Source organism: Myiozetetes cayanensis, unplaced genomic scaffold (genome assembly GCF_022539395.1).
Source record: "Myiozetetes cayanensis isolate MyiCay16 unplaced genomic scaffold, myiCay2020 scf3, whole genome shotgun sequence".
Classification (NCBI taxonomy): domain Eukaryota; kingdom Metazoa; phylum Chordata; class Aves; order Passeriformes; family Tyrannidae; genus Myiozetetes; species Myiozetetes cayanensis.
The window spans coordinates 10534400-10561869 of NW_026087521.1; the positions used below are offsets into that span (position 1 = coordinate 10534400).

Sequence of the window (27470 nt, forward strand, 5' to 3'; positions counted from 1 at the left end):
CCATACTATGATAAATGCTTATAGAAATGACAGTAGGAGACTGAATTACTTCTCTTGTTCGTCATTCTCTTCCCATGATGGAAGCAGACCTTCCAATGTTGTTGCTGGTAGCAGGTTCTCCTGGTTCTCTGGTTTTCCCTGTAGTACTGCTGCCACCCTTTCTGCCAGGGCACGTATGTGACATGTTCAACCTCCTTGACTCAAGGGTAGTCAGAGCTTGGAATTCCTCCATTTCCCACTGAGTAATACTACTTCCTGGTGTAAAGGAAACTTTTTTGGGCACACTAACTGTAAGAATTTGGCCACAAGGTCCAATGGAGAGATGAGTATTTAAACCTTACCATGCTACTACCCTCTGTTCATATGTATTACATGTAAGATAAGGTGACTTAGTCAGTCAGTTAAGGGATGGATGTCATTTTATACTTCAGATACCTCTGCTAGAGGAGTCAAAATAGAGTACACTGACATCAAAGTCAGGTGAAACCTTAGATATACCATTTACCAGCAACGAGGGTTCATCTTTTCCTAATCTCCCCTTATTCAGAAACACAGGCAAGTGGTCTTCCACTGAAATGACTTTATATTAAAAGGTACAGATTCCATAAAAAAGAGGTATTGCAGTATGTCACATCAAACTCCTTGAAGCCTTAGAAATTCATAGACCAGCTTAATAAATTAAGGTAAAACTAGTTGAAATTTCTCTAACAAAATAATATATCTATTTTGGCTGAAAGGGACCTCCTGAGGTCTCTAGTCCAACCCTCAGCTCAAAGCAGAAATAAGTTCAAAGCTAAAGTTTCTCAGGGGTTTGCACTGCTGAATTATGAGGCTTTTTCCAGACCCATCTCACATTCTTGTGAGTCTGAGAGATGTAAAGCTCACAGAAGGATTAACATCCATCTGGCATATCACTTAAAGCAGTCAGGAAGCATGGGTATTCCTACATTGTGCAAGGCAGATTGCAAACCAAACTGTAAACATCACATAGTCCAACACAGGTCCACAAATGTTTCAACCCCATAACTGTGGCTGAGTGCCAGAGATAAGACTCTTAACAGGTCTCAAAAGCTAGAACATCTGTCTCTGCACATTAGTAATTACAAAAGTCTAGATGGGTTTTTCGATATTAAGGGTGCAAGGGTTTTCCCCACTAAAATATTACCAGTGTGTAACAGTGCAATTGGGAGCTGCACTGTAAGAGATTAAGTAGCCAACTAAAAGAACTGAAAGGTTTCCTTTGATTGTAAGAGGCATTGTACTGAAGATTTTTCAAGCTTCCTTTATTTAGGAGCATACTGAACTATTTTTATTGAAAGTTTCTAAATTTAGAGAAATCTATTCTTTCTGAAACTTCCTTCTTTTTCATAAATGTAATTCCTCTAAATCTTACCAGAAAAAAAGGGAAAACATTCATTATAGTGAAACATGGAAAAGATTAACAGATTCCATCTGAGCAGTTTGTAATTGCAAAGACCTAGAAAATAAGAGAGAAAACTTAGGTGTGAATTTCCGAAGCTGTTCCTCTTCCTTTGACTGTGAAGAATTTAGTACTTTCAGAAGAGACTGAAAATGAAAATGTAAGTTAATCAAGAGCTATATTAACAGGGCAATCTAAATTATTTGGAAGGAAAAAAAAAAAAGAAAATCCCAAACCAGTACATCTTTAATATAAGTTCCAAAATAAAAGTTTGGAACTGGAATTCAGAATTCACGATTCATTACTTCTGAAGAGATCATGAAACAGCTTTTCAGACAGTCTCTTGGAGCTTACAGCTACAGAATGCTTTAGTGTACACTTTATATTATCAGCACCACCTAGAGCGCATCACCAGAAACAACTCCAACCACAAAACTAACACTCTTTACAAATCATGATTTCAAAGAAGCATTTTCCAGACTTACTTTCAAACAATTCCATATGAAATAAAGGTGGTTGGTACAATAGAAAAGAAGCAAGCAGAGACCATGTTTTTATTATTGCTTGATACTCTAAAAATTAAATGTAAAATGAATAGAGTTGTTCTGATAAATGCCTGGAACAACTCAGTTGTGAATTGGGCCTTTAATCTGGAGATGATGTTCATCTCCATGATTTGTGACTATGACAGTTAATTTTTAACTTTGTTAGTTTTCAGAAGTGCTCAAACAGGCTTACTTTCCAATCCCTCCTGAAATCCATAGGAACGCTCTACTTGCCTAAAGTTTTGGTAAACAAACACCTGACATTGCCATCACATTTCCAAAGCTGCTTATTTTAATTTTTTAAACAAATTAGTTGTTACTATGGGTGATATGATGGCTTCTTTCAAACAATAAACAAAGTAGAAGTATAAGCTTAACAAAACAGAGAATTTTCTTGCATTGTAAATGTATATGCAAAAATTCAGCTGTTAACAAGCAACAATTGTTCATTTCTGGCAAATCAGTGCAAGGAGACTGAAAAAAATTTCTTACATGACTCAAAATTGCCTTCATGCTTCTTTTGCCCTTAAACATAACTTTCATGCTGAACCTCATATGCTTAAATACTGTAAAGTCAGATTGTTACTGGTTAGCACTAGTGAATAATTGCAGAAGTGTAGTATAATTTCATGTTGCTATTTTTGTATAACTGAAATACATTGTGAAGTGAATAAGTGTAATTCTAGAAATAATTGTATTCTTGCACATTGGTGAGATTTATTTTATTTAAATCCTTAATCTGAACAGAAGGGACAAAAAGTAAAGAATTTTGTATCTTTTAGTCTGACAGTAATTCTACTCTTTTCCACTGCCACACTATTACAATAGATATATTTTCTCAATATACAGCTAACATCACATGTCAAATAATATTTTAATCATATCTTATAAAATACTTCTAGAATACTGTTGCACCATGAAAAAAGTAAGATGAAATTATCATGTCAGGGAGAATCTGACCTATGTCCTCTCTTATATAAGAAGAGGTGTGGTGCTTTCAGCTCAAACTGATAACTGTTAATAAAATAATTAAGAAAATTGGAAAAGATATGGCATTAATTAAGGAATGGCTGCACAAAAATACTCCAAAGATATTACAAATAAAAGTGTCCTTTACCATTACAAGAAAATAAATGTACTTGCCATAATATGAAAATGCAGCAAATATTCTTCATGTTAGTCAATAGATAAAAATAAAAATGTCTTGACCATGTAAATTCAAATTCTGTCATTTGTAAATAAAGAATACACATATTTAGAGCTATGACCACTGATGAAAGATGAAAAAAACCATATGTAAATGCTTCAAAGACATCTAAAGCTCTTTTTTCCTTGGCTTCAGGGTATACACATGGATTCACAAGCTGAAAATTTTACCATGATCGTGGTTATTCTCAATTTTATTGTTCCAAGACATTCTGTACATTTCTTTGAAGCCTGTGAAACTGGAACCTCTCTGAACAAAAAGAGACCTTGATTAGATCTTGAATGGACAACTTTAATTCTATGACATCATAACACTACATTTTTGTGTCCCTATGTAAATCCTTGACTATGGCATCTCCAAGTCATGTGACAGCTGAAAAAGGACCATTTGATTTGCAGGCTGACCACAGAGGTTGAATGGGATTTTTAAATTTTCTTTAAGCACAGGCTGTTGTCCTTCTGGATTAGAGCAACCTGTATGATAAGAAGTATATCAGCTGGACACACAGGATTTTTAACACCTCAAGATGGGCAGTGGAGCCAGTTCGGAGAGCAAGGAGTCAGCCAGGAGATCCAGAGAATTGGAAAAGAAACTCCAGGCAGATGCAGAGAGGGAAGCCAGGACAGTCAAACTACTACTGTTGGGTAAATAGAATAAAAATTGCTCATGATTCTTTTCCATTGAGGGGTTGTTTAGCTCTGGAATTATATTTCAGTGCAGTGAATTTCCTACTCCTCACTATTTGCTGTGAAGATGACAATTCTATAATATGTGTATGAAATGTTTTCTGGTTGTGACCACTTATGAAGTCACAAGTAATAGGTTGGAAATGGCCATGTCACTGTATGTATTCAATTTTAAATGTTTGACTTTGAAAAATTTTAAGTGAAAACCTACTGTTAGAATAAATGTTATGATACTTGCTTACAAATAACATAGCACAGACTTATTTTTTTTCCCATGGATCTATATGCATTCATTTGCAGGAGGATTAAGTAAGATAACTGGTTACAATCCATAAGTGTCATAAGGTATTGATATTGTTTATTTTCCAAAGTGTTGCACTTCATTTTTTACAGAAGCAGAAAGTGATTTAGAATGGCTTTTTTGATGTATCAAAATGATATTGGGATGAATACAGATGAATATTCTCTCTTCTAATTCACACTATGATCAAGTTATTAGCAGTCACAGGCTCTAATGGCAAAAGAAAAAAAATGTTTTTCTTTATACATCTTTATTCTTGTCTCTTCTTTACCTTAATACTATGCAGAAATATCCAAGAGCATAATAACACTGCCACTGTCTTAATATTTTTCTTCTAACAGTATGATGCCTATTATAAGATTTTACATTGGTTTCTCCCAATGAATAGGAAAAACAGCCTTTTATCATTGAAATGATTCTTATTTTTCCTTCATTGTAACCTCAGTGCTTACAAGTGCTTTTAAACTGACATTTATTCAGATGTAACTAGATCCCTTAGATAAAGTAAATTGACTTAACTCTGTTGTTTTGTATCTCATGCAAAAGTCTACTTATACTTGTTGAGAATCTAACTATTATTATTCAAAAACAAATAAGAGAAAATCATGCAGGTTTTTCAAATAATAATATTAAAGTAGCAATTTGAGACACTTTATGTACCATCAGGATTCTGATTGCAGCTTACAAAGCTTTTCAGTCCAGCAGAGAATGCAAAGATTTTCCGTGCCACATTTATACAAAATATTGTCCCTACTGAGGCAAGCTTAAGTTGGCCAAAAATAGCCCCAGAACAATATTTTCATATAAATTTTCATAAAGTTTAACTAATTTTTATGTACTGTTAGAAAAAGGAATTGGGACATCAAGTTAGAACCAGGGTTCATCTTCTTCAGCATCCTGTCTCTGACCTTATCCAACCTTATCCATGAGGAAGATGTAAGAAATCCTTTAAGAGGAATGTATAGGATAAAGAGAAATTTTCCAGATAAAGAGGAATTTATAAGTTAAGCAGTTTGATCTCCAAGCTTTTATGCCTTCACAGTATTACTGAAGGCTGTTTTACACCAGGACACAAAATAAATTACCCCCAACCCCCACCCCTGCTGAACATATGTATGTATTTAGTATTAAGCACTGTAGTTTTAAACGTTTCCTAATGTATATAATCAGTCTTCTTCTGACACTATTAATATCAACCTCAAGATACCTTTAGTAAAATACCTTGAGATTCATTGCAAGCTATTTGAAAAAGACTTCTATTTAGTTAATTTCAAATCTGAACATATTTCAGTTTCATTAACTACACAAGCACTCTTTTCATGAGACAAGATGATCGTTAGGATCTGAAATATTTTGTTTATAGATTTCTACAATATCTTCCTTTACTCGTGTCATACCTGAGAAGAATTCAAATTTGTCAGTGGGTAACATTTTGGAAGGCTTTTTCCTCCTGTTACAACAGATCATAAAGTCTTGGTAAAAAACATATTGAAGAGAGAGAGAAAAAATATTATTGGCTTAACAGCTTAAATTTTCTTGGTCTTAAAAAAGCGAGACGTGAATTAAGTGTGAGTCTGTTTGGAGCCTATTGCACTGCCAGGGTGAAAGTATCTCTTGAACACCTGGAACCACAGATGCTGAAGCAATGTGTATAATGGCCACCATGCAGCCCCTTCCATAGGGACTGTATGAAATGGCCAGATAGGAGAGGAATAAATCTGCTGTGTTCAGATTTGTACCTGTTATCTTTCCATATCTCTGAGGTGATCTCAGAAATTATACGAATTTTGAACTTCATAAATCAAGGACAGGTCTATTCAAGCCAGCCTAGTCCTACCCTAACCCTAGGTTTCTGTTCAGTCAGACCTTGTGTTGCCTCTGTACTGCAGAGCAGATGTCACCATTATTTCTTTCTGCAATATGCAGATCGGTAGAAAACACTCAGAAAAAAATTGATATGTATATCATAACTTTTCAGTGTGATCATTTTGTTCTTACGTATAAAATGTAAAAAACCCCAGTGCATACTGACCAATTCCTGAGATGATTATTAATATCTAATATCGTGCCTCTGTGTCCTCCAAGGGGTCCCTTAGTAAAAAAGAAATTATAGTCAGAAAACAAAGACACCACTTATGTTTATGTTAAGTCATATGCTCTATGACTTGGGTAAACACCTCTGGCTGAGGTGATTTACAGTTTATATGACATGCCCAAATAAACTAGGGAAGGAGGGAAATGATGTCAATTCTGACATTCCTCACAAGTCGCCCAGGAGCCAAAAGGCTTAAGACCTTTATGTGAGGTGTTCCCATGCTGTCAAAGCCGTTCCATCCCCCAGCAAATCTGGTCTCTATATCTCTACTTCCAAAAAATCAGGTTGTTTTATGAGTCTGGAACAAACTCCAAGGTGAAAGTCTTGTTCCCTGTGTATCAGGGCCCTATCTGGCCTGCCACATCACATGCGGGTTATATGCTTTGCAGGATGCCAGTTTGCACTTTATTGGTGTGCAAAGTACAGTGTACATCGCAAATATGGCCAAAATAGCTGATGCTTACAGTGATGTTTCACAGGAATAAGAACTTAGAAAATAAAAAACTTGAAAGTTTTAATGGTTATTTAAACTGAATCTTAGTATTACTCCATGTCCTCATTATCTACAGTTTTCAGTGTCGGGATGAAACTCACCCTAAAATAGACCTGGTCATCCTCAGCTTACTTTACTCTCTTTAGGGTTAACCTCACACAATTTATTTTAAACAGTTGATTCAGGGGAACAAAAATAGAAGCTGTTTTAGTAGCAAATATTTTTCTCCACTGACTATTAGAAGTAGCAGTGTAGAGATTTATAGTATAGGTAATCAAAACCAGTTAAATGAATCAGTTACTGTAGTACTGAAGCTTGAGTTCCTGTTATTAACACACTGGAAACAGACTTTGAGCACAAAGAGAGCCCAATAATCCTATTGATGGGAATGCACTGATTTTCTTATTTAGGGAGTGGATCAGCATTTAAGGACTTCATTCTCTCAAGATAGTTAGAGCTTAGATTTTTCATCTAGTTTCTTTCTTTTGTGGAGTAAGTTTGTTGAGTATGGTAAGAGGACCAGGAAGATACGATTTCCAGTCTGGTTCGTAATGTCCAGAGCTCTGAATGGCACAGACAAGACTCAGGCAGATGTGTGAAATATTTTCTGATTTTAATTTGAATATTTTCTTTTCCTGCTTTTTACTAGTTTATGTCATTGTCAATGTTTTTTCTGACAGGTTTCAAACAGAGTATTAAATAAGTTAGGGTTTTTTATTTCCTTACCTTTAAATATGGAAACTTTCCTAAACTAAACCTTTCCTTCCAGATAAATAATAATTGTTAAGAGATAATAGCTCTTGATCTGAGACTCAAAAGCACCTTAATATATACAAAGAACTTTCTCCAATGTCTCAGCAGATGCAAGTCCTGAAAGGAGCTTGTGCTCTCCGCAATCATTCTAACAAATTCTACTTATAAAAACAAAAATGTCAAGTTACAGCTGAAGGCCTGGGTTCTGTTCTGTTTTGAATTTGAGAGATTCTCACTCATTTTCAAGGCATCTCCAGTTTTTTCTCTATTTCTGCTCTGGTATAGTACCTTAGTGGCCTGCAGAGAAGACGTTGAACAATCCCAGAGCATTGGGGAAATTTGTGTCAAGCTGCTGAGGGAGAGCTCCTTTGCAGCCATGCTACATGGCACTTCTTCTTGAGTCTCCCCTTCAGCCCCAGGATGTCCAGAACCATAATGGACTTGGGACTTGGTGGGGTGCAGCTCTGGAATATCCAAAGCAAGAAGAGTTGCAGGTTACAGCCAGCTGCATGTACAGCACCTCAGTGCAGGTGGATGTGGCATGGCCTGTGGCACAGTGAATGTGGTCTCTGGGAAGAAGGGTTAACCTTACCGAGAGGGGGGACACCCTTCACCTCCCAGGAGTGGTGTCAGAGTTTCAGGCACTGACTGAGACTTTTGTGCTTGTATTTTCTGGGAGTTGATCCATGTCAAGGAAATAGTCACAGAAATGAGAGGGAAATTTGAAAAAGCTAGAGTTTAAATATATGAAATGTAAAATATGGGCTATGACATTTAAACTTTCTGAGCTCCAGGACACGACTGAGTTTGGCCTGAGCTCTTGTCTTTTATTTAGAAAATCTAGGCTTCAAGGAAATGCCTTCACTTTATATAAGGTCTTTTGTGATGCACTTTTCCCACTGTTTCTGCAAGAACAAGGCTACTGCAGTGGGTCGAAATGCAGGTCTGTCCCTGCTCTCCCACTGTGGGGACTGGCCAGAGGAGCAGGCTGCATGGAAAGGGGAAGGAATAAAGGCAGCAGGTGCAAAGTAACTTGTTCCTGACCCAATTCCTGTCAGAGCCAATGCTGCTACAACTAACATGATACTCCAGAGTGAAGCCAAAGTCTGAAAGTCATCTGTTGTTTAGATAAAGGCACTATTGGATCATAAATTGAAGATAAACAAAGGTAGAAAAATACATCCAAAAGATACAAATTATGCCTTCCACTCTATTTTAACATTTTCTTTCAGCTCTGGAAGAGAGGTTCATTTCTATCTTATGTTTCCTGGCATCTTTCCATGAGGCGAATGTATGAATTCTCAGCACAGCCTCCTCTCTTCCCTACAAAAGGTGTAGCAAACACCACCTTGATGACAGGGTTTTACCTAGTTCTTCAGAGGGGCACGGAAAGAATAATAAATGATCTACAGCAAATTTGCATTTTTCCCGAACTGTGGCAGATGGCAGCATCAGCCCATTTTGCATGAGCTTGTTTTTTCTCCCGCGCTTTCTACCATTTCCTTCAAGGGTTTCAGAAAATGCTTTGCATGTGGTTTGCTATCTGTTGTGATTCATTTGAGTAAATTAATCCCTGCCATTTGAATGTTATTAGCTTTACAAAATGTGTTTGGAAAGTCTGTAATTGGTTTGTTCCATTCACTGAGAAACCCTTGGTTAAAAAACCTATGCCCCAGCTTTTCTCCTTTGTCAAAAGTATTTGACACCGTCCCATGAGGCAAATGATAATCTACAAAGAGAAAAGCTGTGATGAATCCTGTCCCATGGATTCACATTCAAAGTTGAATCCTCTCTTTAGGTGCTTTCAAAATCTATCTTTTGTTGGGCAGCTCTTGCCAACCCTCATCACTGTCATTGACCGAAGATGATACTCACTGATGTTGATTTCCAATGGAGACAGTTTACATTGCGATTACTCACTTTCCATGAGATAAGAAGGCAAATTAGTTGTACACAATCTGGTCAAACCTATGCCCTAATTCTGCAACTGGCTGTGCAAGCAGATGCCTGTACCTCCCTGCCAGCTGGGGGGTTTTCCTGCAGAATCATTCCCAAGCTGGAACTGCTGTGCTGCTCTGCAGGTTTCCCACTCCCAGCCCCACTGCTTCATGGCAGAACACCACTGGGCAGAGGAATTGACAAAACATCAGGGTCAAGTCCTGTGCTCATGTGCTGCCTTTGCATCATGAGCTTGACCATATGCAAGTCTCCAAATTCTGCTTTTCCAGTTTCTCGGAGAGGCTGGCTAAAGGGCATGGGACTCGCTGATGTGGTTTACAAAAGGTCATAATACACATTAAATCAGCAGCTACAAATCATGCAATGAACAGAACACTATCAGAAGCTGTAGGTTGTTCATGTCTTCCTGCCCATCAGCCAGAGATTAAATCAAAATATGACCCACATTTTACTTCCTTGCTAATTAAAAAACCTTTATTTTTCTCTTAATTGACTGAATTTTCCTTTGTTTTTAAATGTCCCTTTCCTTTCCAGAATTAATATTTGTACGAAGATTTGTTTCTTTTTAAATCCAGTTGGACATTAGAGAGGGTTTATAGTTAGTACAGTGAGAATCTAAAACATCTGTACATTTCTTCATAGATAGAAAATTCTGTGTTCCAGAGAGTTATTTTTAGTACTTGCTTCTTATTCATCTATCAATCACATCTTCTCAACATTCCCCTTCTGCAGGTGCTGGAGAGTCAGGAAAGAGCACTATTGTAAAGCAAATGAAGTAAGTATCTGAATATGCATATAAGTTGTTAAATTTGGTATTTGTAGTATAAGCTATCTAGCTAATGACTTATTACAATGTTTACACTTATTTGAATAAAATGAAAAGAAATATCATTCAAATCAAGTTATCATTCAACCACACAACAAATAAAAAGTCACTTTGTAAGCACCAATCTCTTCCTGTGCAAAAATCAAGGAAACTGTTGTACAAAAGTAGTAATACAAGTCTGAATTTAAGTGCCCCTACCTATTTAATATCTTCACCAATACATTTTAAAAAGTTAAATAAAAATATTATGTCATAATAACTGTTTTCTATTATTTAAGTAGCTCATTTTGTAATAAGACGGATTCAGAACCATCCATCAAATACTTTGCTAACCCTTTGTCTCCATTTAAATGGTGAGTAAAGTTATTTCTGGTTTGAGTTCCATTCAGGACACCCTCTCTACTCAGCAAACCCTTGAAGTTTATTGTGTTCAGAGCTTCCCCAAATAGGAGCAGATTAAAATGTTCCTCTGAACTGAGCACTTTAAGAAGGCTAATAAGCCTTTACAGCATGGAGGAGGGGGCAGAACACTGCAAAGCTGAAAGTTATATTTAAAGCCCTGTGCTGTCAACTTGATCACAAATATGAATTATTTTACAGGAAAACTGTTTAAAAAATGATCATTTTTCATATAATTATCATCTTTCTGTCACAATCAATGACTTCTTTTTAAGGGATTTTTTTCAGTTAAAAAAAAAGCAATTTCAGTTTTGGGGTTTTTTTTAAATGAAGCCTATTATTTTCCAAAGAAGGCTGATACAAAAGAAATAATTCTACTGAAAACACAATTTTCAACAAAATCGTGGAAATTTTACTCCTATTAATATAATTTTTTCATTAATAAACCTCAGTTTTCTCAGTCTGAGGATTTCAATCCAAGTTATATCCGTCCACTAAGCTTTGCACAATATTTACTGATGCTCAAAATGTAGATATGCTGCAAGGCCCTAAAAAGATGGGGATGGTTATGAAAGACACTGGAAAGAAAAAAAAATTTCTGGAGCTCTGTGCTTCTAACTACATAATTTCCAATGTGTGATCTAACTTTCTTAAAACCAAGTTGAGTATCTCTGTGGTATGCTCTAAATTAGCAGTACAAAGTTACTACAAATAATTCAGCAAATAAAGTGCAGGAAACAAAATATTTAGTCATCATGCCTGTTGAGACTGAATCAAAGCCACCTATCTAAAAAGAAGCCTTCATTTATGAAAGAAAAAAAAAACCCAGAAGACTGCATCCATAAAATGGGGAGGTCTCTGCTCCAGGAGCTCCCCTTTTTCTTTCTCCCACGTTCAATGGGATTCCTTTGAATCTTTCAGAATTCATCTGAATTCATGCTGAAAACAGCATTCAAAAAACTAAAACTTCCAAAGAGAGTTTATAGATTTGCCTGGTCTAGAAGTGATTGGGAAAACATTTTAGAGAGCCTTTTTTTCCTATAGATACTATTCCTACAAGCACGAGAAGGCAACTTTTGAGTTTTCTGACATACATAAATCAGAGGAATATTAAGACACATGAGTTATGACCTGAGTTTTGTGTGTATGTGAGTGAATTATTTTCTGACAGGGCTGACTTCTCCCCTGGAAGGGCAAATCTCCCCAAGACACACACCTGTACTCATTCTGTGCTAACCTGTCAGATCCTTTCACATCACCCCTTTCTGCCTGTATAGCTCTGTCCTGACTGTATCTCTGGCAAGACTGGGATAAAAAAACAAACCCCAAATGCTAGAAAATTTTTATTTGATAACCTGGCCTTCAACTCTAAACACCTGAGGTCAGGAAGAACGGAACCTCAGTTCCAGCAGCAGCCAAAGTAGTTTGGTGCCTGTTCACTGAGAGTATGCTTGGTCCAAATGGGTGAAGGTTTTGTCCTTTTTCACAACTGGAATAAGATGTCTCTGAGTCGCGATATAATCTGTACACTGATTTGGAGAACTTTAACCACATGCCATTCTCCAGTCAAGGAGACTTATGAAATGATAATCTCTCTGTCAGAATCAGATTACTGAAATTGACTGCTAAGGTTCTTTACCCTCTGAAGTAACATGCATGTCTCCATAGCCTGTAGATAATAAGAGTAAGACCTTTCTATAACTAGAAATTTTAACTGACATACAGACATACAAAGGAATATTAAAGATTTTTTCCTTATTTTCTTGATAAGAGCCTCACAATGCTGAAATATTTTTTGCAATAATTTTTCAATCTAGGTAAGATTCTGGATAAAAATGAGAATGACTAAACAAACAATGTGACAACCCATGACCAACACTGTAGTTTCCAATAATAAAAGATTTGAGATCTAAGTACAGCAATGCATCTTGCCCTATACCCGCAGGGATGGACCTGGGTCCTGTTCCAGAATCATACATTACCTTATATTGATGCCTGTTCAGCATGATTTGGTGCACAGATTTAAGCTCACATAGATGAAGAAATTGCTCTTTCCCTCTTCTAGTAGAATCAGCAGATCAACTATTGATAAGTGTTTTTCCAAGGACCAAATGGATTAAGTTCTTTCTTGTGCTGACCACAAAAGCATCTGATCCAACTTTTTGTTACTTTCTTTTTTCTTTCTTTTTTTTTTTTTTTTAAATACATCCTGTAAAGCTTTTCTTTTTTTTTTTTTTTTTTTTTACACCAGGATCATCCATAAAGATGGTTTCACCTACCAGGAACGCATGGAGTTCAGACCTATCGTTTACAGTAATACAGTGCAGTCTATCCTCTCTATTGTGAAAGCAATGACTAAGTTAGGAATCTGTTATGAAAACCCTGCTAGAATTGTGAGTATGATAATCTTTATCTTGAAATAGACATTGAAACACTTTTTTTTTTTTTTTGTAGCATAATAGTAGAAACTAGTAGAACAAAGAGGTTCCAGTATTTTCTTTATGGCAGTGGAAACCAAGTACTTCTCACTTTACATGTGACAAGATGTATTTTCATCTTCTCAAGGTGACCCAAAGGTCTAACCTTTCCATAAATTTCCATTTTGATTGTTACAAAAGAAATGTTCAACTTGCAAAGACACTATTAAAAAAAACCAAACCAAAACAACAGAACCTTTTCTTATTTGCTTAGTCATTTATCGCTATTGGGAAACGTAAAAAAAATATTTCCCTTTTATGAACAAACCTTGGGGTTCAGCCATGTAAGGAAGGGTAATGTAGACTTGTTGGGAGCATTTAATTTTGGCATTGCTCCTGGAGCAGAGACCTCCCTGTTGTATGGATGCAGTACTGGCCCACTGGCACCATGGGGAAGTGGAGTCTGACTTTCCTGGCACATTAATCAATCCTCTTCACAGGCACATAGAGGCAAAGCCACAACAAGGAGACCTGCTATCTTTTTTCAATCACATTGAATTTTCAGGGACAGAAATAAAGGAAAAACTTTTCTTCTGTGTGCAATGGTTTAGTCTATTGCCTGTAATTCAGATCTTGCTGAGAATTTCTAAGGCCTGTCAGAATAGCAGTTGATTCCAGTTTTGGCAAATTCTGTCTAATCCCTAGAGGTTTATCTTGGAGGGAATAACATCTGCTTATCTGACAGAGCTTTTCTTGTTCCAAAAGTCTACATTTCATTATAGTGACATGTGGTACTTTGGCCTAAAAAAATGATAAACAAAAGCTTCAGAGGTTACTAAAGCTCACACAGGCATTTGACAAAAATAGAAATTAAATGTTTTCCATGAATGCAAGTCATTCAAACAAACATAACAAAGCCCAAATGCAGCACAGAAAATAGAAAAAACCCAGAAAATAGGCCAATGTTAACGTGCTGTACTGCATAAGGACTTATCAATCAGCCTACATGGCCTAAGACAGCTGGACCTTGCAGCACCTAGCCACAGGTCCTGCCTTAGCCCATGATATCTTAGCCCATGGTCCAGACTTTGCCACCTGTAATTGAAATATGTTCTTCCTATGCCCTAGTTTCAGTCTCTTTTCTCAACCCTGCCAAATTTTCTGAGATATTTATACATACTCACTCTATGCCAGTTTCATAGACATTCTTTTAAAGGGATTTCACAGCCTGGGAAGCTGGGAATTGAAAATTTTGTTAAATAGCCCAGTTCATTTCTTAGCATTATATATAACCAAATTCCAGAAAATACAGCTTTTGAAAGTTTATCATTTAAAGCACAGTCAGCTCACTCTTATTGTCATTACAGAATAGGCCTCCAGGAACACGGCTGAATACAACTGTATAAAATATTTGCATTGTCTTCTTTTCCACCCAAGCTATGTAAGAACAATCTGGATGTGAGTTTTAAAGAAAATAGAAATTTTGGTCACATTTTTTTGGATGTGGCCACTAAACCTTGCCCTTTCTCCCAAAAATCCCAAAAAACCTAGCTTCCATTTCACATAAAATCATGAGCTGTTGGTAAGCTGGAGTTGTTTTGAGATAAGCTTTGATTTCAGATGCACTTTGCGCTTTTTTTGTGTTCTGGACCAGATTTAACCTCCTAAAGTTATCTAGTCCAAGGACTGGGATTATTTTGGTCTCAAAAGGTTTATCCATGTTCCAGGTCTGCCTGCAAAAATCTCTTACTGGTCTTGAAAGGACCTTGGAACTTAATTTAAAGAGCATCTGTTCTGGGGAGGGAGGTACTTTTTCTTTCTAAAGTCTCATTCCAATCTATTTTTAGTATGAAAAATCATCTGAAGTCCGTGTAAATACCAGTGAGAAACAAAACATTGTACAAATCAGGTTTATGATAAACTCAATCTGCTGCTATCTTCCTTCCTTATGTAAGCACCAAAATCCACATTTGCCACCTTTTGCATAATAATCGATGAACATTTACCCTGCACATCTCTGTGTGCTCTGAGCTCAAGGCTTCTTATTGGAGGCCATTCAACCAACAAATCCAACATAGGTGGATAACTGTAGTCATTAGATGATATGTCATATCTTGAAGGAGAGAACGTTCAAACTCTTATCTTGAAGCTGAACCCTGGAGACAAATGCAGGGCACGCAAGACAAAACGTGACCCAGTTCTGCTGATCCCAGCACTGCACGAAAGGATGGGGATAAAAAGTAGATGGTTGGGGTTTAATGTAGAAGGGAAGTTATACAACTGTCCATCTTCCTTGTTCCAATAAGGGCAATTTTCTAGTGGTAATTTTCCCTCTTTTTCTTTTCCCCATGTTAACCCAATTTCTCCAAAATTTCAGAAAACATGCAGTGTTTCATTTTTAATCTGTTTCTGACTTCTATGAAATTTCCATAAACTTCACTTTCTATGGAGAGATAAAGATATAGCACATTCCTAAAATAAATTATTGTGAAGATGTTTTCTATTTTTGAATAAAACATACTCCCTGCCAAAACAGCGTCTGTCAGAATCCATTCATACTTTTTCAGCTATTGACTGAAAGTCACTTCAGCTGTCTACTTATACAACTAGGAAGGAATTATATTTTATAATTATCCCCTGCTGTGGCAGTGTATCAAATGACTCTATTTTAATCATGCTCTTTATTTACAGTACATTCCTAAGCTGTTAACTACTGAAAAGAAATATTATTTTTAATGTAATAGATTATTTGAAGTATCTTTGATTTGACTACAAAAGGAAGAAATTATAGAATAATATATTTTAAATATTTGGGATTTTATTCTGGTGAAGGCTTCTTGTTCCCCACATAAAAGAACATACAGGAAATCCATTCACTAGTTATATTCACTTTTCCACATTCCTTAATGTGACCTAAAGCTAAAATTTTTTTTCTTCCAAATACATTAAAAATACATTTATCAATAGATTTCTGTTTTGATATAGTTAATTTAATTTCTGATACCCTAATACTCTCTCTTGAAATAAAAGCCTTCCTTCCAAATTGGACTTTTTGTGAATACTTGTGCCAAGATGAAACCGAGACCTTCTGTGAACAAAACCAAAAAAAATAAAAAGATGAAAACTCTGTGTATCACGATTTAAGCCTAACCTTGGCTCTAGCTGAAGGGAAGTGAGCTTGTAAAGGGATGTTTACACACAAGGGCACGTACAGCTACCTGGAAAAAAACAGTGAAAATGAGAAATTTTGCCCCTGCAACTCATTATAAACCAAGCACGTCTTCAGGGAGGTGGTGGGGCACAGCGCCCTTGCACAATATTTACTGACATTTCTCTTTAGGAAGATGAAAGGAAGCTGTGTGCCATGGCAACAACTCTGGAGGATGGCAACATGTCTTCTGAATTGGTTGAGCTCATCAAACAGCTGTGGTGTGACGGCGGGACCCAGGCCTGCTTCGCCAGGGCAGCGGAGTACCAGCTCAGTGACTCGGCAGCCTAGTAGGTGACAGCAGCTGCTGAGCAGCTGGCTACTGCTGCATGGACAGCTAGGGAAGCCTTGAGACAAGAGCTATCCCTCACGGGCAGCCTGTGGAAATTATGGTTTGTTAACCAGGAAAAGAATGAGGGCTTTTTGCTAGCGTTCATGATATATTACAAATGTTTAACAAGTGAAATTAAGGTACAACTTGTTTCTGTGTTTGTTTAAACCATTTAAAAAAAAAAATGGGCCTCTTTGCTTTCTGGTTAATTTTAATGCTGAAAAAATGGGGGAAAGAGTGAACTGAAATGGCTTAGGTTCTACCTAGAGTTGTCCTTTGTATACATTTCCAGCTACTAAATATAAGCCTCGAGAAAAACTATAAAACCTTTCTTCCAAACTGATCCAGTTGCATGTATCGGTGTTCCCTGGGCCATTACCATGTCAGCATCCAGCTGCAGCCACTCTCCAACCTGACAGCCCCAGTTTCCTTTCTGTGTCCTGGGAGGTGGCAGACAGATAAGCAGGGGAGGGGACTACGGATGCTCAGCTCTGACCCCACAAAGGGTCACTGTTCAGCTGGGGCACATCTCTTGCCTTAGATGTACTCACTGGGTTTAGACTTTTCATACTCGCTGACTTGGCTGCTTCTGTAGCTGTTCTTTCAGGCTACAGTCCTGCTCTGTTGTCTTCTCGCTCAGCTCATACAAGACCATGAAGGGAGGTGTCACCTGGGTCAGAGTTTTCCCAGCGTGTGCAAGTCTGACTCTAGATCTAGGACAGAGGGTTGTTCCAGCTGAAGTCCATCTTCCATCTGCATTTGGAGGCTTCCCTGCTCCTGCAGCTCCTCCTGCAGGCTGAGGGCAGCTGTAGAGTGAAGCCTTCCAAGGTGTGGAGCGTCCCTTCTACTTAGCAGGGAAAGACATGACCAGAGGCTGGGCTGGGAGCCAGGCAACCTGAAGGTAGTCACAGCTCACTAATTGTAGATAGTACAGGGGATATACCACGAAAATATTAAAAATTCTTTATCTCTTTATATCTTCCAAACAAGAATGAAGACCTTTCTGCAAGATTCCTAAACAAAGAAAATACTGCCTGTATTTCTTTGTGCTTTATTTGACAGTATTTTATGGCAGCCTTGTATTCCTATAGGAATAGGGCAGAGCAACTTTTTGTTTCCTAACATACTCCTTTCTGACAGGCCCCGCTGCAGCTCCCATTACTAAAACCCTATAACAAAACCATCAAAATTAAAAGGAAAACCATCTCTTTACATTAAATATATGTATATATATTAGCTGTTTGCCAGCTAACATTCTACTGTGTACACTATGCCTGGCAGATTAGGTTTTGTTTTCTAAAAAGAAGACAGGAGAATCTAAACTAATTCCCTCTCAGTGTTATGTTCTCTGTCATGTTTTAACTTGCAATAGGTTTCAGTATTTAAGTAAGTTAATACAGGCTGTGTCCATAATCATTATTTATTGCTAGAGTTACATTAAAAACCTCTACAATTATATGTTTTTCATCTGCTTGAACACTTCTGAAAATCCTGCTAATCCTCTGCCTTCATCTTATAGCACCTGATGCTTCTGAAAGTCTGGCCTTTGGCTCTGAACCATTAAAATCAACTTAATATTTGCCCTTGCTGTTGGGCTTCTAATGATCAGTTCAAAGCCAGCTACAGTCAATCAACCATCTAATGCTGCAGTTCAATTTCTTTTAAAATTGAAACTCTGTTCCTCAGCTCCTGTGAATCAGCTCCTACAAAGAATATTGATTTATATTGTGTAAACTCTGACTTTCTGAGGTTATCTTCTCTAAGACTTTTCATTATTAATTCATGCTAATGAAGTTTGATCACTGCCTTTCCTCTGTGTGTTGTAATTGGGAAAAAAATGAGATCTTATGAATAATAGAAAAACAACCTTCTATACTAAATTTGGCTGGAATTTCTTCCTTAGATTCACCTGGAATTAATTCTGTTTATAAATTGTGACCTTAAATGTCATTGTATAGCTACCAGTAGTACATGGTGCACCTTGCTTACTCAGTCATTTGCCTCTCAGGGTAGGATTCATGTCTCCTAATTCAAGCCAAAGAAAGATCAGCATTTAGACTGACCTAATGATTTACATTCCCTCCTTTGCCAGTGAAGAGCTGGTCTGCAGAGTCTCCCCTTGAAGCTGCCTACAGCTTTAGGGGGGGTCTGAAGTTGCCTCTCTTGCTCCATTAGCTGGATAATTAACTTGGTCTAATTTTGTATACAATTACAATTGTCTGTCTTGAATTGAATTTATGCATTTCTGACTAAGAACTATCAGAACTTTATAAGCAATTTTATATAAAAGTGTTTTGCTTGGTGCTTACATGCTTTGTAAATAACAAAATGTCTTTTGTTGCTTCCTTACACAAAGGTGAGCTGAGATGAGTTTGCCTCAGGCCCTACTCAGAGAAACAGATATATTGCCTTTTTTTAAAAAAAGAACCCAAACACATTGTTTCCTGGCCTCAAATAATGGACAAACATTGAATTACACAGATCAGCAGCACTCCTTGCTGAGTGGATGCAGTCTATTCAACTTAAAATAAGAAAATCCCATTTGGAAGCATTACTTGGAAACATCCAAATGAAAGACTCTACCTTTTTAATTCTTTTTATTGTATTTAATTTACTGTACTATTTTTCATTGTTATTATTATTTTACAGATTTATTAAATATTGCAGACAAGGATTGAGGAGCTGAGAGGTTTGTTTTGGAAGCTTCTGGTTAAACTGAACAGCAGATCTTGATGCTGGGCAGACGGCATAGAGAGGGGAAAAAGGCGGCCTGAATCCTAATAAACTTTAGAGAGACAGTGTTTTCTTTGTCAGAGACATGAGGCTACAAATGGAATGGTGCCAACTGGGACACCAAAAGCTTGAAAATGTTTCAACTGCTATATGTGGCTTCTTGCTTTTGGCTTTGTTTTTTATTTGAATATTAGCAGTTAAAAGGTAGGAAGTTACCCAATCATCACCTCTTCTTTTTCTTTTGTGAATTCATAAGACCTCCAGAGATTCCTAGTCCAGCCAGTAGGATTCAGAGGCTCTACCCAACCATATGGAGAGAGCTGTGTGCTCTTAGAAGACATAGGAGAAGGGTTGGTGATAGGACAAGAGCAGGCTTCAAGATCTGGTTTGGATTTTCATTTCATGCAGATTTTATCTCTGTATGCCAGAAATAAAAGCAACTAATCCATACATTTCCGGGGGATTGTCAGAATATTAACCCAGGGGATCTTCAGCTTCATTAAAGTTTTTTGTTTTGATTACAAAATATATTTTTTTAAAATTACCATGTACCTCCCTCATGTAAACTGAGTGGTGGACAGGAGAAATAGCCCTTAAAAGTGAATTCTTCCAAAATATTATGCCCTCTCTTTCACTTGGGAAGGAAGATACTGTTGCCAGCAGTCTGAGATGCTGTGGTGACTCCTAATGCATCTGTTTCTGAAAGATGCTTGTGGTTCTTCCCCTCTGGTGGAAATCCCCACTTGCTGAGACAAAATGGCCAAAACCCCTTACCTGACAAGTTGTTTTTTTGGCACCCCTGAGAAAAAAAAAGATTTTCATGAACCAAAATTCTCAGAAAGATATTTATTATGTACAACTAAATTACACTTCTACATGCGAGAAAAAAAAGAGAAAGGGTCTGGACTGTGGAGCAAAGTTGTATAAAATGCACCAGTATTGTATTTAAATGTGTAATTTACATTCCATATTTAAAAGTGGCTTAGTAAGAAATGATTGTGTAATGTACTTTTCACCTTTTGATTTCACCAACCTCCATTTCTTTTTACTCTCCTTAGTTACCTCAATGATTTGGACAGGTTGGCGATGTCAGATTATGTGCCCAGTGAGCAAGATGTTCTGCACTCCCGAGTGCAGACAACTGGGATTATAGAGACTCAGTTTTCTTTCAAGGATTTGAACTTCAGGTATGAAATCCACATTTGACAGTTTTCTCAGGTTTTATCTTTCTTAAGTAGTTTCTTTTGAAGGTGTTGACCTATTATAATACAGGTAATCCCACTGTGATATCCTTGAATCCAATCTTATTTTACATTTTGACACAGTGAAAAAAGCAAGATATTTTACTATCAGTACTCCAGCTTTGAGCATATAATGAACCCTTATGCAGAGGTCTCAGAATATCAGGTTCTCAGAGGACATTTTTACATATGTAAGTGTCTAAAAAGCATTAGTTGTATCCTGCCATTTGAATAATTGTGACATTAATGAAATTTGCCTGCCTAAATGTCCTTAACAGCATGCAAAAACATTTGATGACTATCAATTTGCATGCACTCTCAACCTTTCACTCTTCTTTTGAGAATGGAAATAACTGCTCTTAGCACTGCAATGCCCTACACTTGTTAAAAAAAAAAAAAAATAATAATTTCTGTCCCATAGGAAATTTCAGCATTATCGTGCGTGCCTTCATGCTCATTTAAGGTGAAAAGCAAAACGCTCAGAAAAACATTTTGAAAATAATGCCTCTGAGAAATTTGACTGAAATATTTTACACATTTACTCAAGATTTTGTTATGCTTGGTGAACCAATTAAAAACATCCAATTTCACATGAAAATGTATATGAATGAATTATGACAGTTTCAGTGTTCTATAATGCTTTTCTCTATGGACTGAAATCCATTTAATTCTTAATTTAAAGGCTGGGGTGCATACTGAGGAATGCAGTCTAGACAAGAAACTGCCTGTAGAGACAGACAGATTTATAAAGCAGGAGGAATATAACTTTTAAATTTTTCATTCAGTTTCTTTTTTTCCTCATCATGTGCCAATTAAAGATTCCCCAAGCCCTCTATGCAACCACACAGATGCTTTGACACAACAGACATTACATATGCAAGATGAGATTCTGAAGTAGATGCCCTACATATAAATTATTATCACCTATTAATACTCTGGTCACTTGTGAAAATTCAGCACTTACCCACAAATTCTATAGTGCAATCCCATATCCTTTTTCTCTGATTATCATATTTCCAGACAGTTTTGTATACTGGAAATTTTAGCGCTTTCAGTTACAATCATAGTTTATGTAAGAAATAAATTCAGGGTGGAGAAAGAAATCACTAGAGTGCAAACACTGTTTAATATGGATGTTATCAGTCCTGATACTGGAATAGCAGCACTTGTGTCTAGGTCTAACTGAAATACAGCACAACTGAGAATTTAGTTACACAATTGTCTGTAAACAAGAGGAAGGTTCCTAATGCCAGCACAGACACAAACCCCAGCAGTTCTGCCCTTTCTGCGATGCATCACATAGTGTTATGTGAGTAAATTCATTGATAGTTGCAGACAGTTGAGTAATAGGAGGTAAAATCACTACAAAATAGTCTGAGGGGTTTGAGCTGCTGTAGGGATGCAGAGCAGTTATAAATCCATTTTAACCAGCCAGTTACTGCTAGTTTGTATTGTCAGAGCTGTGCAAAACAGCTGGAGGATCCTGATGACTCTGCACTAAATTTGATAAGTACCATAGAAACATCTATAAAGGGAGGAACACTTCCACATTCAGAGTGAGTTTTGGCTGATGTGCTGATTGGGCTTCAGGTCACAAGCCACAGATGGATAAAAAAACCCTATGAACAGATGCCTCATTCACTAAACACTTGTCCCTCTTCTGAACTGAGTTAGGCAGATAACATTTTGAATCTGTGCAGTAAAAGTCTGAATTCCATTACTGTAGCTAAATTACAGTTGCACAGAAAACATCGACTTTTATTTGCTCTTTTCTTAGTAGTTACTTTGCTGGTTTAGTATAATTTAGCTTTCATGAACTCTTCAATTTGTTTCACTAATCTTGACTTAGACTTCAGAATATATTTAAATATTTTTAAAAGAAGGTCTGATCTTCATAAGTTCTCTTCTACTGTTGTTTCTATTGGTGTGCCAGGAAGAGTGTGACTGAAATCAGGCAGGTTTTATTTTAGTCTTCAGGTCTGATATTGTGTACCGTTAAATGAATATACAGCTAATTCCATATCTGCAGCTAAATTTTGCAAGAGCACTTCTGGGAAAATATAGAGATTTCTACACTAACTTTGACTATCTTGGTAAAAGAAAAAGATCCATCTCATTTTCCACCACTCAGGGAGGAACTTCTGTTTTAGATATGTACATGTTAAGTTCTGGGCTGGCATGAGAAGAGCTAAGCAACCTAAGATTAGTACAACAAGAACTGCCCATAGGCATTGCCTCTGGCCTTGGTCTTGTCATATATTAACAGACTTTTTCATGAATATTCACAGGGCCATATGCTAAAAGCTTGCAGGAAAGGGAATACGGGCTCACATGATTATGAATCCTTGCAAAACTTTACTGCAGACTAAATTTTCAAGGTTTTCTTTTTTTTTTTTTTTTTGTGCCATACCACAAATCAAGGAAGGCAATTGACTTTTGGGCACTAATCACAGCCAAAAGTCAAGACAGTTTATTCTACTGAAATCACTCTTTAGTAGGTGTTCTTAACTCAGTGAAGATATGCTTGGAAGAATGCCATTACTGTTTTCAAAATCTTGCTCCACAACAGCTTCCTGATTTCAAAAATAATTCACTTTTATAGACACCCAGTGATGAAAAAAATGATTAAATGTACCAGAAAAAAAAAATTCTCTTGTTGATCCTAAGCTGCAGAACAGTTCATTATGAGCACTGGAAAGAGTTTGATTTCTTCTAAGCAGGATGAAAAATGATAAATAACCGTTTTTACCATCAGCTGCACTGCTGATGGTGAAGAAAACAGAGGATCAATATACTGCAAAAACCAGTGTTTCAGTAACAAATTATTCTTGCTGTTTATTACTGACATAATTGTTTCATGCTGAATCCCAATATATTCATTGCTATAAGAATTGAGTTGTGTTTAATTTTCAGATACTGCAGGAGATACACCCAGGGATCTAATGCATCTTCTTGAAGAAAGGGCTAATGCAACAGGAGATTACATTTTACAGTTTTAAGTTCAACAACAGGCAGCACAGGGAAAAGTTGTCATGCACACAAGGAAAAAGAAAACCTAAGAGTAGGATAAATTTGATTTGTTATGGTCTTCCACCTTTATAATGCAGTTGAAAAATCTTCAGGTTTGATATCACTTTTATTTCAGAAAAATAGTGAAAAGAATGTCCTATCCCTTATCACTGAAGAATTTGAAATATAAGTGGGAATTTTGAAAGCTAGGGCTAAGCAGAACAATGGTAGCTTTGATAACAGCTGCATCTTAGTTGGCCCTATATAGTAGATCCCATATAGGTGTGCTCAGTTGGCTTTGAATCCTGTATAGAGTCCATGTAAAGTTCATATGACACTATCTAAAAGTAATACTTCCTGGCAAAGGCTGAAGGAAATTAATGCAGACAAGAGCAGCCCTACAGTTCCCTCTCTACAAAAGAAGGGATTCCTACTCCCCAGGAATTGCTGCTTAAAGAGCAACTAATGAGGTTGATAGGGTAGAGACCTCCCCCAGAGGCGTGCTGCAGGTTGTATAGCAAGCTCAGTGATTGCACCAGGGCAGTGAGCAGATGGCAAAATCTAGTCACACATAACCAGTGGGTCAACCTGTGACTCACTTCCAGTCATAAGCCTTATTGATCAACGTGTCAGTTCACTGCAAGCAAAACCATGAAGTAGCAAATGACACTGAATTTGAGGGTCTTCTATCGATGTTTCAGAACTCTGCCCTGAATAAATCCTTGCCTGCAGGTCTTAGTACTGCACTGAGCCCTTATGCAGAGATGCAGAGTCCCACTTTCTCAACACAGAGTGCCACCTGAAAGTACTGAATGTTTTTCTTACATGCAGGTATTTAAGCCTTTACATTTTGTTTTATGCTCACTACAAAGCCATGAATAACACATAGCACTCCTTGACCTGTTGGGATAGAAACAGATCAATATTTGGAAAAGCTGAATATTTGTCATTCATCTCCAGTTGAACTCTGTGTGTTAACAGCATGACTACATCCTTACTAGGTAGTGCTTTACATTGTATATGTGTTATTTTTTCTGCAAAGGATGTTTGATGTGGGTGGACAGCGATCAGAGAGAAAAAAGTGGATTCATTGCTTTGAGGGAGTTACTTGCATCATATTCTGTGCTGCACTCAGTGCCTATGACATGGTTCTGGTGGAAGATAAAGAAGTGGTGAGTCAGAAGAGACAAACAACCCTTTTTGCTTCTAAGTTTTAATGTACTTTCTGATGGCATATCAGAACTATTCCTGTTCCCTGATAACCATTTAAAGGTTATTACACTGTATTGGTTCTTTCCAGTAAAGAACATTACAGTAAAAATGACATATGGAGATGAGATTTGTCATATTTACCTTTTGCATCTCAACAGAACAGAATGCACGAAAGCCTTCATCTGTTCAACAGCATCTGCAACCACAAGTGCTTTGAAGCCACTTCCATTGTGCTGTTTCTAAACAAAAAGGACCTCTTTCAAGAGAAAATAACAAAAGTTCATCTGAATATCTGCTTTCCTGAGTATAATGGTAAGTTTGGAGTGTTCAGAAAAAAAATACATTCAGATGATTAGCGCAGACCATGCATTAAAGATGGAGACTTTGACTCAGGTCACCTATACATAATTCTTTAAATATTCAGCATCTTATCTAAGCATCTAGCCTTTCTCAAAAAAGAATGGTGTGAGACAGACATTGCCAGATTTCAACTCATCTGACCTACTCACCATACTTACCCTTGGGTGGGTTCGTCTTTCTCTCTGGTGATGCTTATTTCTCTCCATTGGTGGTAGGGGAAGCTGAATGACCCAGAAGTTTCAGATGGCTGAAGTGTGGTGTGATGAACCAGACAGTGCTTCAGTGCAATCACTTGTCACTCACACACACCAAAACTGAATCCAGGTTTTTGTCCCTAACTTGAGAACTTGTTCTATTAAGGAAGTCTGCCTCTTTTTGTATGTCACAGTAGTGTCTACTGGAAATAAGAATAATACCAGATGTTACGAGATGATGCAAGAGAATATATAAAGCTATGTCACGAAGTGCCAGAGAAAAAGCAAAATCTGTTAATATTTTAGCATTAACCTAATGTATGTGGGATAGGGAGTGTCCAGAATGAAGCATATTTAAAGCAATATTATTATTATTAGAAGATGGGTTCTGTGTAGTGCTTGAAAAACAGCTCCATCACTCCATTTCTCAGGAAATAAACACAGCAACCCAAAATTGCTCTGTGGGATAATCAGACATGATGTACTAGACTCAGTGGAGCTATACCACTTCACCCTGCCTGAGGCTCAGACAGGATGGGAGCCAGCAAGGGCTCTCAGCAGCCACTCCCTGCTCCAGACTTACAGCGAGGCCGTGGTACCAGTGTCCACGCCTGCTCTTGCTCTAAAGGAGTGCTACCAAAAGGCAGAAAAGTTACATGAAGAAATTAAGACTGAATATAAAAGCATCTGATTTTTTTCCCTTTTTCCTTCTTCAGTTCTTTATCTCTTGTTATATTTCCCACCAAATTTGTCTCTTATGTATCTGAATCCATTTGAATTTGTGTGCCTTCAGCTTTTTCTCTCACTTTCTTTATCTTGAAAGTCCTTCACTGTTTCACACTGGATTACTCAGGAGCATTTCACTTCAGAAATGAGGACTTCTAGTTAGGCATTGGAATTTAGATTTAGGGGGGCAGTTTAGATACAAAATTTTCACACCTAATGAAGTTAATTCCAGTAGAAAGAAAGAAAAAAAAAAAAGAGGCAGAAAAAAAAAATTCTTGTCTCTTTGCAGCTATAAGGAAGTACCAGTTGAAATTGTGTCTTCTCTTGTTTTTGTTGGTTTCTCCACTAGGACAAAACACATTTGAAGATGCTGCAAACTACATCAAGAAACAATTCCTAGATTTGAACATAAGGAAACAAGATAAAGAGATATATTGTCACTTGACTTGTGCCACGGACACCCAGAATGTCAGATTTGTTTTTGATGCAGTCACAGATATAATAATCAAAGAAAATCTGAAAGACTGTGGGCTTTTTTAGCGGTTCATGCTCAGAGCCTCTGCCCATTTTCCTCTCTTTATCTGATGTGCTGACTGAAATAAAAAAAAAAACCTCTAGGTAAGAAACAGTATCAATAAGACACCTGTTAGCAGTCAGTTGAAGCCTTGGGTACAGTCTGAGCGTTTCAGACCAACAGTGAGTTTCCATATCATAAGAAGATTGAAAAAAATTATTCCTGTTCCACAGAGATGCCGGCTGTTGATAAATCCAACTGGAATAAAAGTCACATTCCTATTTAAATCAATATCATAGAATTATTGTATGGTTTGGTTTGCAAGGGACCTGAAAAATCCTCTAGTTCCAACTCCCAGCCATGGGCAGAGATATCTTCCACCAGACCAGGCAATCAACACTTCTCAGGAAACTGGGCACACCTCATTATTCTGTGTTTTCTAGTGATGAGAGAAAAAGACAATGTATAACATATATAATATATAACTGACTTTTATTTATAATTGAAGCCTTAAGAAAACTATAGCATTAAACAATATCAATACATAACTAACACTACATTTTGTTTTCATATTACATGTACAACTAAAAATTACATACCATTAATTCAACAAAGGCAAACCCCCCAGGCCTAAATAGTATATGACAAAGAGCAGTGCCAATCTGAATGTTTATTATACTGTTTTGTTAGAAGTGCTTGGGGAAATATACATAAAAAATGCACATGTATAAAACTGGCAAATGCTGTTATCCCATTTGGAAAAAATAAAACACAATAAGATGGAGGCTAAGGAGAAAAAAAAATATTATAGTAGCTCAGTTCCTGCACAGGCCATAAATTC

General features: G+C 37.0%; 1 protein-coding gene across 1 annotated transcript; it reads left to right on the forward strand.

Annotated features, from left to right (window-relative positions):
* The first annotated feature begins 3698 nt into the window (after positions 1-3698).
* On the forward strand, positions 3699-26919 carry GNAT3 (G protein subunit alpha transducin 3). The gene is made up of 8 exons (XM_050324114.1): positions 3699-3816; positions 10192-10234; positions 12936-13077; positions 16442-16599; positions 20432-20560; positions 24666-24795; positions 24994-25147; positions 26465-26919. Exons 1-8 carry the CDS (start codon positions 3699-3701, stop codon positions 26653-26655), a joined length of 1065 nt encoding a protein of 354 aa, XP_050180071.1. The 3' UTR covers positions 26656-26919.
* Positions 26920-27470: the final 551 nt, after the last annotated feature.

What these genes read in the sequence shown, in the direction of transcription:
- GNAT3 (XM_050324114.1), top strand. Translation starts at nt 3,699, where the DNA reads ATGGGCAGTGGAGCCAGTTCGGAGAGCAAGGAGTCAGCCAGGAGATCC. An exon ending in ACTATTGTAAAGCAAATGAA is followed by an intron (nt 10,235 to 12,935) that starts GTAAGTATCTGA and finishes TTTTTACACCAG; the next exon opens with GATCATCCATAAAGATGGTT. An exon ending in CTCAGTGACTCGGCAGCCTA is followed by an intron (nt 16,600 to 20,431) that starts GTAGGTGACAGC and finishes TACTCTCCTTAG; the next exon opens with TTACCTCAATGATTTGGACA.